Source organism: Vigna unguiculata, chromosome 5 (assembly GCF_037176805.1).
Source record: "Vigna unguiculata cultivar grain cowpea cultivar isolate G323 ecotype 2 chromosome 5, ASM3717680v1, whole genome shotgun sequence".
NCBI lineage: Eukaryota > Viridiplantae > Streptophyta > Magnoliopsida > Fabales > Fabaceae > Vigna > Vigna unguiculata.
In genome coordinates, this window is record NC_140796.1 from 15,886,055 (window position 1) to 15,902,039 (window position 15,985).

At 32.2% G+C, this 15,985-nt stretch overlaps 1 protein-coding gene across 1 annotated transcript; it reads right to left on the reverse strand.

Annotated features, from left to right (window-relative positions):
• Window positions 1-869: 869 nt before the first annotated feature.
• FATA (fatA acyl-ACP thioesterase) lies at window positions 870-6,036 on the reverse strand. The gene is made up of 7 exons (XM_028072840.2): window positions 5,491-6,036; window positions 4,622-4,755; window positions 4,433-4,546; window positions 3,794-3,889; window positions 2,691-2,778; window positions 2,459-2,527; window positions 870-1,525 (listed from the first exon to the last, which is right to left on the reverse strand). Exons 1-7 carry the CDS (start codon window positions 5,830-5,832, stop codon window positions 1,253-1,255), a joined length of 1,116 nt encoding a protein of 371 aa, XP_027928641.1. The 5' UTR covers window positions 5,833-6,036; the 3' UTR covers window positions 870-1,252.
• Window positions 6,037-15,985: the final 9,949 nt, after the last annotated feature.

Below are 15,985 nucleotides of genomic sequence, written 5' to 3' on the forward strand. Positions count from 1 at the left end.
ACCTAGCATTGACACAATTATACTCGATCTAACATGGACCTGGCCCAACTAGGTCGAAAGTGGGCCCTACTTAACTCGGTTTGGGATAGGTCAGGCTCACTCAACCAAAGATAAGCTTAACTTGACTTAGTCTAAGGTGGATCCAACATGAATTAACCAAGTGTGAACCCAACTTGACTTAACATGAAGTGAACCTAACTCAACTTGATCAACAGTGGACTAGACCAGACTTAACCAAACATGACTCAACTAGAGTTGAAATCGCCTTATTTAGCATTAACTAGACCTACCTTGACTTAATCAAAAGTGAATTCGACTCTATTTGATTTCGGCCAAGAGTAGAAAGATCGGTATATTATTTTGCTATTGGTAATGCATTATTAATGATATGTATAGAACAAAGTGTCACCACATTCAAAAAATAAAGTGGAAAAAAGACACATTTTAAAGTTTATTCCAGGAAAGCAAGACTTGATCAAGAACAACACAGCTTGTAATTAAAGATCCTAAATAATTTAAATCCGAGCAGACCCTCTCTTATGAAAAAAAAAAAAATACATGACTCAAGACAGTAATTATTCTAACTACTGAATTTTTCAATTTTCATTTTATGAAAAAGTTATCCGACTAATAAAATTTAGTCAACTGTTAAGATCCACTGCAGTTGTAGTGTCACTCCACTAGATCCTTTCCCAATTTAAATGATAACTTGTACTTCATTCTACAGCATCGACAAGCATAACTCCTATCACAGATACTAAACTGTTCTGATAAGCATAGATTAGTTTTGAATAGTAATACTTGATTTTGCCGCATAAGAAAACAACAGAGAGCAGGATGAGTAAGGACATTAACATTTAAAATCGTACTTTTAAAGATGAAACGGGATAATTTGATAATTGAATAATCATCAAATGATTACTTAAACAACACATAGTTGGAGTCATGCAGTAGATAGCAGATCCAAAAACAATAAATATCCTTGGAATTATATTCTTCCAAGGTTCAATGACATTCATGGAAATTGATGCCAATGAATCAGAGATTGAAGTCAATCTATTCATCCTAAGAACAGGATTTGGGCAACAATTTATATTTGTGTGAACATGACAAGATAACAGTAACAAATTTCTAGCACTCCACTCCCTATATCAAGTGCAATAACTTCTAAGCAAAATATTGTGGGAAAATTGATAAGACAACCTGCATAAGGAAACAACACAAGGAAGATAAAAAGCACACTTGATGGATTTCATCTTGGAGCTTTCTTTCTCCATTCTGTTCGTCCCCGGTTTATCTCAAGTCCATTAGTAGACAACCGAAGTAGATGCAGAAACTGCTGCTTGGCTTCCTTTGAAATGGCAGATCCATTTGTTGCTTTCAGTTCTGGAACTGCCTCAGCATCACCCTGGATCATTTCCACACCAGTGAGGGAATCAACTACGTCACGTTGTCCGCATTCTCGTCTATAATCCAAGGTGATACTCTGCAACTCATGGCTATCAATGATTTCCTGAGGCATGCTCTGACATAACAAGTCCATAAGTTAGTTAGTGACATCAATGATATACGACACCCTTTTTTGTATATATTAACATAACATTGTACGTGAATTTGTTATGACAAGGGTAACAATAGAATATAATAGGCAACATACCAGAAGAGAAAGAAAAGAATTCCAAATCAAATGAAGTGTCTGAGAGGTAAGTTAGTTTTCAGTAGTCTACCGAATATATTCTTGATCATACATTTTGTCAAAAGATAGACAGACCCCTTCATGAAGCAAAATTTCATTTGGTTGTTTCGAAAACAGTGTTTAAACTGCTTAAATTATCAACTTATATGTTAAACAGATTGCCCCTCTATTTTCTTTTTCATCATGATCTAGAGCAGAATAAAAAAAATACTTTTATTACTTGTTTGCAAAAGCCAATTTTGATTCTAGAAATGGGTTAAAACCATGTTTCTTCTTTTTACTTTCAGGGTTTTAAACATGGAAGAAAAGTTGTAAATAACAAATTCAAAGCAACACTGGCATATCTAAGAAATTGTAAATATTCTAGTAGTGAATTAAGAACAGTATACAGGTCATTATTAGTAGTGAATTATGAAATGTAAGTCCCCAGTCACAGTCATTTTGAAGAAATAACACACAAGTATCCAAAAACATTGAAAATAAGGATAAGAAGCATATAAGTATCTATGAAACATATCGAGTGAGAATATCTAATATAAATTTTGTCAGTCTAACCATTGAATAATCAATACTTGTGGTTTTGATCTAAGATGCTAAATGTCGGAAAAATTGAACATAGTAAGTACGCAATCAAGTATTGATATTTTCTTAATTTTGAAAACACTCCACCTTGAGATATAAAGATAAATCAGAACTAAGATATAAACTGCTTATCCAAAAGTTCATTTTGTGAGACATAAATTTAAAAGAAAGTCTAACAACCTCAAGCACCCATCCAATATAGGCAACATTGTTAACATGCTGATTCATGTCCAGATCTGCTCTTCTTGGCTGCAAATTTGAAAAGGCAGGGTGAGAAGGCAGGTTCTTGAACATTATTAAAATATGCTGGATTTGCCAACTATTTTATCACCAATGAAATTCCTTCTTTTGCGACAGTCAAAAAGAAAAAAGAAACTAACAGAAAAAGATTCTCTGAGCCAAATAATCATACCACAAGTCCAACTTTGGAATACTGAGCAGGGTCTTCCAATTTTGGAATTTTCTTCAGGCAATTACTGTCCTCCTCAGGAATTGCTAATCTAAAACCACAGAAGAGAAATTGGAGAAAGAAAACAAAATTAACCACAGGTTAAGCAGTAAGCCAGAAAGGGTATTGAAAATTGAAACTCATCAATCACGAACACTAGCAAGACAACCAATGAAGAATGATCATTGGGCCATACTCAAACCAAGCTACTTGTAACATGCTAACTAAGTCATAAATAAATTGTTCAAAATTCAATTTTTGTACTAATTAGAAATTACGAAATAAAAAAGATGGATCTTTTATAGGAAGATTAATTTTTTTCAAAATAATGGAAGATAGCATGTGAAGTAAAGCTCCCCACGACTTTATCAGAAACCACTATGAAACTTCCTCACATCTTTTCCTAAAGATGGGAAGTGCAGAAGCCGCTGAAAGTAATAGAATCCAAGTTTGTTGTGTTGATAGAAACGGTATCAAATTCAGAACCAGATATTCATAATATTGATGATTGTTATGATAAATATCCTTTATTTGTCAATTAAGAAATCTATACATTAGCAATAGTTGATCCTTAATTATGAAAGTGATGAAACAGTTATTTTCACCACTATGAGTCCACCATCAAGAGAAGTCGGTAAAGAGCTAAAAGGTCATTGAGTTCAGAAAGAGTCCAATCAGTTATAGATTTATGCAGGATGATCCTTAGATATAGAACTTCTCCATATTTTCCGAAGTGTTTTAGTGAGGTAAATTCAGATAACATCAACAGGCTAGTTTTCAGACTTGTATTCCTTCATTTTAACTCATTGCTATTGGTGAAACTTGCTCAGGAAAATGTTTAACTACAAATCAACAAATAATGTTTCTTGAAATGTGAATCTGTATGCGCATGTAACAAATTAACTCATGCCATCAGGGCTTTATCAATATTATATATCTTCTGCTTATCAAGTCTAGTTATTACTTCAATGAACAAGACTTAAGAGCACCTAAATAAAAGAAATCATGGGGCAAATTTTGTGTATCTTGTAATGCATTAGCAGCATATGAGAAAGAAAAATGGCTACCTGGGCTCTCGAGGACAATAAACCAAGACCTCCTCACGAACATCATCAGAAACCTTTTGGAGTCGTCTGGTGTCCTGATTCATCATTACCCATTTGCTGAAACATTAAATTTAAATGTATCATGATTTGCGGCCATGGATAATTTTCCATCACATAGATCTTTGGACAGTATTGTTTCTGAGTTTTATGCGCTTATAAAATCCCTAGCATCCCTGTGACTAGGGATGAAGTTTAATAACCGGTAGTTGAGTTTTTCATCCTTTTGCTTCAATAGCATGGATATATTATATAGGCTAATAATTGATGGTTGGTACCAAATAAACTATTGTAAATTCAAATGAGGAAAGAGATTTTACAATACATGAACAAAAGTGACAAGTAGGAAAAGCATGTGATGGGTCCTGTACAAGGTTGCCCAGAAATCAAAGAATTGTGAGATATCATCCTACAGGATGAAGGCCTATCCTACTGCTTGTTAACAATTTACCTGCCATTCATGAACCGAAAGCAGTCATGCCATAAAAACTCAGTAGAATACAGTGCATAAGTAATATTTATCATCAAAGTGATTAAACTAAAGTAGCAAAATATATAAAAGCGTCACAATTCACAACATCCAGTTGGAAGGTAAATGTTCACCTTGTTGCCCTTCCAATAACTTGATCGGTCGCAAAGTCTTTCATTATAAAATCACGCCTTGTTCCAACCCTTCCTTCTCCTTGACACCATGTCTCTATCTCAACAACATCACTCCTGTTGAAATCATCTATGTTAGACTTTTCAAATTAGAGTATATAAATTAAGCTTTTATAAAAAACAAGAACCCACCAAGCAGGGTATTTGTATATTTCAATGTGCATGCGAGCAGTAACCCATATGAGACGCAATTTTCTCATCGTAGGGGTGGTTGCAAAACCATCAGTAGAATATCCAACACTCTGAGCATGATTGCATCCAACCTCCTGCAACACAATCACCAGATGTTTCAGATTTCGAGCAATGAATACAATTGGACATGTTCTATATATCAGATAATACAGCTCCCAAGGTTAGATCTGTCTTCCTTTTATTTAATTAAGCAGCCTCTAGATGTCATCCAAATGTATTTGATACCTTCAAAAATCAATCAATTTTTCCAAATGATTATTGTCTTTAAGTTTGGATGAGTAAAGGAACTGCCTTGTCTCCATCCTGAGACGCAATGATGGTGTTACAGTGAGCAAACATTATGCACAAGACCAAGATCAGAAACGAGAGTACTTTTCATTTCATGACAATTATTCAAGGAAACAAAATAGTGATCTATAAAAAGAATCAGGAAGAACAAAAACAAACAAAGCACAGTTTTCCAAAATCTTATACTCCAATACTCCGTGCATAGAATACAGCGCCATCCAAATCGGCACAAAAAAGCAAGACTAAACACTATAAAACATAAACCAAACAACCTAAAAATGCCACAAATCTTCAAGTTGAACTTCAGAACATCAATAATAAAGAATAAAAAACAACCCCAATTGCAAAAAATATTCCTTTTTCACTTAGAAATAGAAAAAAAAAAAAAAACTATTTCCCAATCTAAAACGTGCACAAAAACACATGAACCAGAAACACCAAGATGCTCAAAATCCCAATCAACCAAGCTGAAGCAATCAAATCAAATCACCCAATTGACCAAACAGATCAAAATAAAAAACCTGCAATAGATTAGCAATGGTTTCCACAGTGGCAGTCTTGTTGATCCCAACTTCATAGCTCCTCACAATGAACTTCTCCTTATAAGACAACCCATCCTCCGTCAAGCTCCCCAGCCTCAACCGGTCCGCCAGCGTCCCAGCCTCCGCTTCCACCCGGCTCGCCACCGCGCCGTCCCTGTCCGACACGACCGCCACCACAGGAAATGCCCTGATGCCGGGTGACCGGAACCCGGCGATACCACTCCTCCTCCGGCGAGGGCCCACGCAGGCGGGGCGGGCGGAAAACCCGCATTGGGCGAGGGAGTGAACCCGGTCCAGACCATTGCACGAAAGCTTCAACATTTTTTTATTATTTGAAAAGACGAAGAAGAGGGGAAGAAGGAAAGCGCAAGAAGTGGTGTTGAAATGAACGACGTTGTCAAAGAGATAGAGATGGGAAGCGACAGTGGACTAGTGAACGCAGCACGTGTTCTCGATGGGCTCCTTTTCTCTCTCCGATTTAACCAAATTTTTTATCTTTTTCAACTTCTTCAACTTTTCATCATCTAATCTAATGGTTCAAATCACCTTTGCCTCCTGCCCTATTGCATCGTACAAACAAAGTCTCCTTAAAACACGAGTCTCGTATTGTGTATTGTTCTTACCGAAACGCTACGACCAGATTTGTGCAAAGAAAGAATTTTTCTTGACAACTTATGGTATATGAGTTCTCATGTTAATGGAGGCCTTTTCCAACACCAACAGCAAAAAATAATAGTAACAGTAACAATATTTTCTAAAGTATAATGGTAGAAATTTGAACATTTGTAAATGAAGTAAAAAATAAAATAAGTTTTACTTATCACTTTGTTTGATTAAATGATTGAGGTGTTTTTGTATTGTATTCGGTTTTGATGTTTGTAACAATTAGAGTGAACTTTTGCTATGAAAAGTTTGGAATTGGATAGGTAAACAAATCTACAAAGTAAAAATATGATAAGTATTTAAGTAGGTGAACCAGCTTCATATAGGGTTTATGACAAAGTTTCTATTATGTATATGTTCTAAACATAATTGTTTTATCTTATTTTCGGGTGACAATGGTTAAATATTTCATTCCTACGATTCAAGTTTAAAATGGGTGAAAAGAAGATTTTAGATCAAGAGGGTACTAATCAAGCAAGACTAAGTATAAACCCTAAAAAAACAGTATCCTTAAAGGGAAACGAAAGGAAAAGTTTCATTCATCATGAGTCATTTGTTGAAGTTGATTGTATATTTTAGATGTCTTGAAGGAGTCAAATGAAGAGTTCCAGAAATCCTTCCATTTTCTAGAACAAAAAGATTCTTAAGCTTCTTTTTGTCAATCTTCGCTCTAACCACAATGTCAAGTCCTAATATTAACCTAATTCTTTAGATCCGTCACACACCAACACCTCAAAGTCCCCCAAAGTTAACTCCAAGAAAGAAGATTCTTGAGCTAAACATGACTCTCTTTAGTTTAAGTAAATATGTAATAGATGGAGAACTTGTTGACCAATACCTCTCCACATGAAGAATGAACAATTACATAAAAACATATTTTGAATCTTTTTGAGTTGTGTATCTTTCACATATTAAATCTCCAAGTAGATTTAAATAACATATCCAACTAATTAATATCTTAATAATTTTAGCTAAAATATTATTTATTTGACTTACATAACTCAATTAATCAAAAAAATAATAATTATGTGACCTAATTACTCGATAGCTTGGTCAAAATGATTTATTTGCTAGAGCTGTCAAAACGGGTAACCCGGCCCGACCCGGCTCGACCCACCACGGATTGATGATTTAGTGACCCAACCCAATCCGGCTCACTTTTCAGCGAGCCAAAAAAATTTGAACCTGACCCGACCCACCACGGGTTGGCGGGTTAAACAGGTTGACTCACGAGTTCACTTAATTAAAAAAAAAATATTATTTTTTTTTTATTTTTTTCAGTCAAAACTAAATTGTAATTCTAATTAAAATCTAAATAAATTTTAATACAATCCAAATACAAACCAAAATAAAAAAAAAATTACAAATTATTGATGTGTTCGATAAAAAAACAACCTAACATGACCCAAATGTAAAGCCCAACTTAATAAAAAAAAATAAAAACACTTGTGTGATCCTTTTATTTGCGGGTTGGTGAGCCAACCCGGCTCACCACGGGTTCAACCCGAATGAGCCGAGTTCTAAATGAGCCGAGTCAAAAATCAACCCGTATTAAAATTTGTAAAAAAATTTCAACCCAACCCGGCCCGAACCCGTGGTGAGCCGGGTTAGCTCGCGCAACCCATTTTGACAACTCTATTATTTGCCTTAATAATTTAGTCAAAATAATTTATCTGATTTAATAATTTTAGTCGGAATTGTTTATTTAACCCAATATAGCTTAGTCATAAATATCTATCTGACTTAAATACTTAATAACTTAGGTGAGATAATTTATCTAATTTAATTACTTAATATAGCCTAGTTAAAATGTTAACTTAATTACTTAAATATTTGGAACTTTTTGTACTCAAACTTTTTGGCTTGTTCAACCTTGTTCTTAAGCTCATTCGTAATTATTTTGTTATGCGCCTCTGTTTGAATATTTGTTTATGGATGTTACTCTATGTTTGGTGTTGAGTTGGTGATGGAATTACTCAAAACATTTTATTATTAAGGCCGGGATGGTCTAATAAATACATAACCTACTTACAATGTTTATAATGCTAATAAAGAAATTAGTTGACCAACATGATTTACCTATACATATACATATATATATATATATATATATATATATATATATATATATATATATATATATATATTAATCAATCCAAAATGGTAAACATATTACTTGTTTTAATTTGTCATTCATAATGTCAATCGGATTATCTTTCTTTGTAATGAAATTTGAATGATTCCTTGAAACGACTTCTTACATAATATATAGAAAGAATTGACACTAATCAAATGAGAATGCCTGTCACGTGATACAAAAAAAAATATAAATATAATATTAATATTATATTTGCTCATTGTTTCCATGTTTATGTAACAACAATAAAAAAGGAAATGGAGCATTCCATAAGACACAAACGTGTACAATCAAGCTAATCAAATAATTTTATACAATTAGTTCGAAGCACATTACATTTCTGACATTTTTAACTCAGTCATTATGTTTCAATTCCTGTGAAACATATCAACGGTGACATTTTTAAAATTTAAGCAAAATTTATGTTTCGATTCGATTAATAATCATAAAAAAAATGTTATACGCCTCGGTTCAATACCAACCCAAGTATAAAGCTTGTAAAAAATTTCAAACTTTCTATTATTTTAACGTTTTAAATCTGAATGTTGTAGATTATGCCTCGGTTTCCAAATACCCGAGGCATAAAGTACTTATGGTTTTGATTTCTAGTCACCTGAGACATATAAGGTAATTTATTTCAAAAAACTAAAAACATTTTTAGTTAAATTTATGGAGGTTTATGCCTCGGTTGGAAATATACCTGGGGCATAATGGGGTTTATGTCTCAGGTCAATTGGACCGAAGCAGAAGGTGTTTTTATGCCTCAATTGTTTGCAGACCCGAGGCATAAGGGTGTTTTATGCCTTAGTTTTCAATTGAACCGAGGCAAAAACTTTATTTTAGGGCTTAAAATTGGGATAGATCTTCTTCTTTGTGTTTCTTCTTCTTTTTTGTCGAGCCAGCCTCCCTATCCTCTATGTGTGCCGTTGTTGCCTCTATCTACTCCCGTTGTCGTTCCCATAGCTGTATCACGCATCCGCTGTTGCTACCGCCGCTGCTATTATTGAAGGACGAGGGAGGTTGTAGACTACACGTCAAAACCCCCATTGGTTGGTGGTTTTTTGTTTTTTGCATATTTTGATATTGGATGAGTTGCTTATGTTCCCTTGTTGTTAGGATTTCAGTCAATGTGAGAATTAATTTATTTTTGCGATTGATTTGGGTCTTTTTGCTGCCATTGATATCGATGTTGTTGCATTGATATCCAGGTATTGTTGCATTGGTTGAGATTGCATTGACTAAGATTGCATTGGTTGAGATTGTGCAATTTTTCAAAGTCCTCCCAGGTTCTTATTTTTATCTTCAAAATTTATTTGGAATGATTCTATAATTATTTTTTGTATGTTTGATAAGTGATTAATTATATTGAATTATTAGTTTACGGAAAAGTTTATATTAATGCTTAAATATATTGATTTTATTTTTTCTATTTGAAATTATTATTGCATTGAGTTAGTCTTAGTTTTCCGTTTAAGATTCAATACAAAAATTATTTATTGTCTCCAAAATATTTGAATAAATTATATATATTTTTTAAAATATATTTAAGAGGAGGCATTAATAATTTATAAGTATTGAATCTTGAATTGTCCGATTGGACAATTTAAGAAGATTAATCATTGTTTCATAGTTTATTATATATATATATATATATATATATATATATATATATATATATATAAATATACATGTCTTAAATCTCATGAATATTTGCCAATATTACTTTGTATTGATCTTTGAGTGTATATTTGATTGTGATTGATAATAACTTTCACTTCATGTAAGTTGAAAACCAATGCAAAAATGTTGACAAAATTTCGTGAAATTTTAGATATGTGTTTTAAAATTAATATGTACCAAATAAACTAAGAAAAGTGAATATTCTTGAATGGATAGGGTCACACTTTGAATACAAAAGCGAGGTGATCATTATATTAAAGAATACTGAAATTGTTCACACAATTTCAATATATATACGCATGGATCGAGACTGGATTAATTCACCATGCATCAATGTTGAGTATGAGAAAAGAGTAGAAGAATTTATACAATTTGTGCAACGTAATGAGGGTATAAGTGATGATGATGTGAAGTTTATATGTCCTTGTGTCAACTATTTGAACACGAGAAAGTTGAATGTAACTGAAATTAGGGAACACCTTATCTGTAATGGTTTCCTTCAAAGTTATAAAATATAGACATGGTACGATGAATTAATACATTTACCAACTGTCTCCGAACAGAAAATGTTATGGATTCCAACATGGAAGATCGACGTGAAAAAGGCAAACTGAGGACATGATCCGTGATGTTGGCACTAAAGCTTTTGTCCAAGTGCATGTGTATGAGACAATGTCTATTGATGTGGAGACTTCGTTGTTTGCCAGTTCAACTAACTTCACAAGGTTGTTAGTGGTTTTAAGACTCATGAATTTGAAGACGACCAATGGGTGGATTGATAAGAGTTTCACATAATTGCTGGTGTTGTTGAATGAAATGCTTCAAGATGGAAATACACTACCCACTCACAATTATGATGGCAAGAAAATTCTTTGTCCGATGGGTATGAAGTATAAAATGATACATGCATGTCCTAATGTTGCATATTATATAGAAAAGAATATGAAGGATTGAAAAAGTGTCTGAAGTGTGGGATATTATGGTACAAAGAGAAAACCAATAGTGAAGATAAAGGTATGATAGAAAAGGATGGGTCTGCTTTGAAAGTAGCAAGAAAAATATCATCAACATATAAGACAAGAATGATGAAATGACTCTCACTAGTCTTCAAGTAAATGCATTGGTCTGAGACATTTTCCTTGAAGCCAAAAGAAGGGACCACCTGGCCAAATTTCAAATACCTTGTTTAGAAGCTTGTCTCAGCCCATAATTAGACTTCTTCAACCTACAAATGCTTTTTTCCTTTTTTAGCAAAGCCATTAGGTTGAACCATGTACACTTCCTCGTGGTGTATTTCAACACCATCAAACACACTTTGTTTGAGTGTTCCCATTTCTCACGAGAAGCTATCTGAACAGTAGTGGACTTAGGAGTAAGAGTTGAGGGCTCTTCCTCTCTCAAAGAAAAGTCCATATTCGTAATTGCCAACTATGGGTCCAGAGATTCTTTCTCGTCCTCAAAATTTTTCTCATTCAAATTTTTGACCAAAGTGGCATAGGCAAAGAAGTCGATATCAAAACAATAAAAAAACATTTAATATGTACAATTATTGTGCAATAAAAAATGAATGTTTTGAACACAACCAAACATGTCTATAATACCGAATTTCCCATTCATTATGATCCCACCTAAGGGTCCCAAATTATTATAAGTAAAAAATAAAATACAATACACAACTCATGTCATAAAGAAATCTAATACCGATAGGGTATATGATAAATAATTGACATAAGATGAAATTCAAAGTACATAATATAAAGAAATAAAATAAAATACATTAACAACAAAATACTGATAGGGTATGATTGACATTAATGTAATATAAAATTAATTAACGAAATAATTAAATTATCTCATTCACATAAAACTTCATACAATTGTACCCACAATAGGTGAGTTCACAATCGTATAAAATTATATTAATCATGCTTGACAAAATATACTAAAATTATATTATGCATGAAAAACACATTAAATTACCATATATAAAATTAAGTTTTATTCATGAAATAATTAAAATTAAATTATTTCATTCACACAAAATTTCATACAACCGTACTCGCAATGGAGAGATCACAATCATATAAAATTATATTACTTATGCTTAACAAAATATAATAAAATTATATTATGCATGAAATAATTAAATTTAAATACCTATAGATATCCAAAAATTATAAAAAATATACCAAATTACTAGAAATTTCATTACTTTAAAAAAAGATTCCTAAGAAATGCTGCCTCACACGTCCCACACACCTAGTCCTACTAGTGGGCATGTACAACACGCACTGTTCATCATCTCCTTTATGAAGACAAGTCAGGAAAACCGCGACCCAGACCCGTTTTCACCTCGATTCGATTTTGGTGCTATACATATTGGAATAGCTTAGTTTTTCGGCCACAAAATCCCTGTTGTGATGTGATGGTCAAAAGCCATAAACCAATTTCGACAACGATGGATCCAAATGGGGAGGAAAACATATCGAAATTTGTTTGAAATGTAGAACAATTTGTATTAAAAAATGGACAGTACAATTCTATTACATTTAGAATCAAATACTCATCTATCAATCTTTGAATCCAAACGAGAAATTTAATATCCCCATTTCTACATGCATAGGCAGTGAACAATTATGAATTTTAGGATACACATTCTAGATAAAATTTGAACAACTATAATTTGTACCTTAATTAGGCTCTGATACCAATTGTTGGATAAAAAATACAGTATATTCAAGTATGTGCTTAGAAAGAATTGTGTACTGAAAGACTGAATGCTCAAACAAAGAACGTATCTGACCATTTGTCTTATTTCTCTATTTAAATCTAATTAATGGGATATCCGTTTTATATCTTTAAGTGCAGAGACCAATGACCTCTCAACAAGTAATTGAACAGTCAAATTCATCACATACCATTCATTGAATAGTCCAACCCATCACAAACCATTCATTAGAAACCTAAAATTATGTATTATCCATAAAATTAATAATAATATGTAATATAATTGATACTAACAAATAATATAATTTATTAATTAATGTTAATCCATAATATTAACAAAATAGAGAATAATAATTTTATATAATAAAATTATATAAATACAACACATAAAGATTACGATAAATTTATCTCACTTTGTTTCTAGTGTAATCTAATTATGAAAATGATAAATTATTAGTTCAAAAAATTAAAATAAATATAAAATAAATATAGTTTTAAAATATAAAATTGTATGGTAGATAAAAAATAAAATATTTTCAATATATCTATAGTCTAAAAAAAAATTGTCTAATAAGTTTTTACTTGGACAAACACATTTGTTTATACTTCGTTTGATAAGCTTTTGTTTAAGCAAATGCAAGCATTTATACTTCGTCTGATACCCTTTTACTTTATATAATTTGTATTTATTCTTCATTTGATAATCTTTTTCTTGAATAGACAATAAATACATATAATTTGAAGCATTTCATGATATATAACGAATATTTATAAATGTTTATTTAGTACTTACAAAGAATGTTTAGCTCTTTATTTTTTATGAGAGAATCTCACATTTAAGTGTTTAGGTTAAGATATCTTGAATAATGTGCTTAAAGTTATTCCATGCGAATAAATTTTATAAAAGTTAGAATGCTAGTCTTGTAAAGATAATCATCTACATCAAACTCTTTGCTTTACTTAAGTTTGTGAGAAGCTACTTAACTTAGGCTTGATAAGTTATGTGTGTGTAAAAAATGTTGTGTAAATAAGCTACATATGCTTAATGCTACATGAAGATCATTTAGTGAATTTGCATGCTTGAACACAAATAGACACAAGATAATGAAGCTTCGTGAAAGACTTTACAATAATCCTTTTCTTCTCAATATTTTTATAAAGAAAATCTTAGAAAGAATAAAGGTTGTCAGCAATAACAATCATAATGAAAACGTTAAAGCTCCTATAACCCCTAGTAACCCTCAAACCTCAATATGTGAGTAAGAACATTGTTGTGTTTGTTGGTAACAGAAAAGAGTGTTTATCATATTTTATCTATCTTAGGATGTTATCCTATTTTAGTGAGTGAAATATGCAATCGTTTAATCACACTTTCACTCAAACAAAATTGGTTAATTAAGAGTGATTGGGTCCAAAGCATATCCAAGTCTTAGTCGTGAGTGATTATGTGTTTTTTGTACTTAGGTAGAAGTGACTAGATCCAAATATTAATCAGTTGTTTAACTAAGAGTGATTGTAATTAAAAAAATATATGTTAGTGTTGTTGGTCCTGAATGTTCATTTTTGTCCAACGTTATGGCTCAGGCTACCAATGTACATAATGATGTTTTCAGATATGGACAAATATCAATACTCAAGACAAACAACACTAACTCTTTTATTCGGTCAAGCATATGCTCGTCCAAACTAGTAGAATGTCCAAGGCCAAACACTATGACTGACAACTCATATAACTCCCTAAATACGCCATTAAATCTAGTTAACTCGGGTAATGATGAGTGTTAAACAATTGGATCCTGAAAGTCTGCAAAAAGGTAAAAGCCCATTAGAAAAAGTATAAATAGGTGACCCAGGTAAGACATTTATTGTTTTGATATACTAACAATTATTACAACTCACTAAAAATTGAAACTCACTTGAGCATAGCAGGTACAACCCCATCAGATCGAGAATTCTCCAGCTTGGACGAAAAGGACAATCCCGAAGATCTTTGAGTTCAAAGAGACTGTTCGACCATGTAGGAACATCTGTTTTAGCTAAGAGTGACTATATTCCAAATAATACTTTGTATTTAACCAAAAGTGATTGGATCCAAATAACATTCAGAAGTGATTAAGTTAAAGAATGTTTGGCTTATATCTCACCACCTTAGCTTGTTAATGAAAGTTAATTAAAAATTGGTTGTAATATGAGTTTTTTTGACAAACTAATATGAAAACAGATGTAAATGTCTATCAACTCTCAAATTTTCACATTATTATTGATATACAAGAAACAAAATTTACAAAAGGAATTTCCAAAAACGTCTTTTAAGCATGAGTATCTGTTGAAATTATATTTAATGATCCTTATAATGTTACTCTACTAAAGAAAACTATATTGTTGTTAAGTATAATTTTTTATCTACCTACATTTGATTCATCGTACATTTATGAATTTGTGAAAATTTTCAAAAATCTTAACCTTTCGTGCCGATAATTACAGTCTATTTGAGGAATCAAACTCTTTTGATTGCAAGAAGAAATAACAAGATTATTATTATAAGGCTTAAATACCTTTTTGGTCCTCATTTTCGTAGTGTTTGTTGCCGATGGTCATCATTTTCACAGAATGTTTAAAATGGTCCTCATTTTTACCGAATGTTTAGAATGGTCCTCATTTTCGCAATTCGTGTTTTATTTGGTCCTTTTTTGTAACGCCGTTTAAATCATTAACGAAACATTGTACAGGTGGCACGGTTTGTATTAGGGTGTGTTACGTGTACTGTACAGGTGGCTAATTAACGTTAATTTTTTAATTTAGGGAAAATTTTGCAATTAGGGAAATTCCTTTATCTTCGTCTTTTTTGAGTTCAGATTTGCAGAGGAAGCAGCTAATACTTTCCATTTCATCATTGGATTGCAGTTGCACTCTTCATTTCAATTTTCCAGTTAATCATCATCAACAAGGTAAGAAATTTAGCGTATGCTGTTGTGGAAGTTGAAAATAAAGAAACTTGGACATGGTTCTTGGAATTGCTTATTGGTGATCTTGGAGGTATTGACGTGTGTAGAACAATGACCTTTATGTCTGACCAACAAAAGGTATGTTTAATATATGTTCAATTTATTAATTTTTGTTTAATGTTGTAAGTACTAATAATCTTATCATTGCACATGGATTAGTGCATGCCATTCAGGACCTATTACCCACTGCGGAACACAGGTTTTGCATGAGGCATCTGTATGCAAATTTCAGAAAAAGATTCTCTGGCCAAAAATTAAAGAT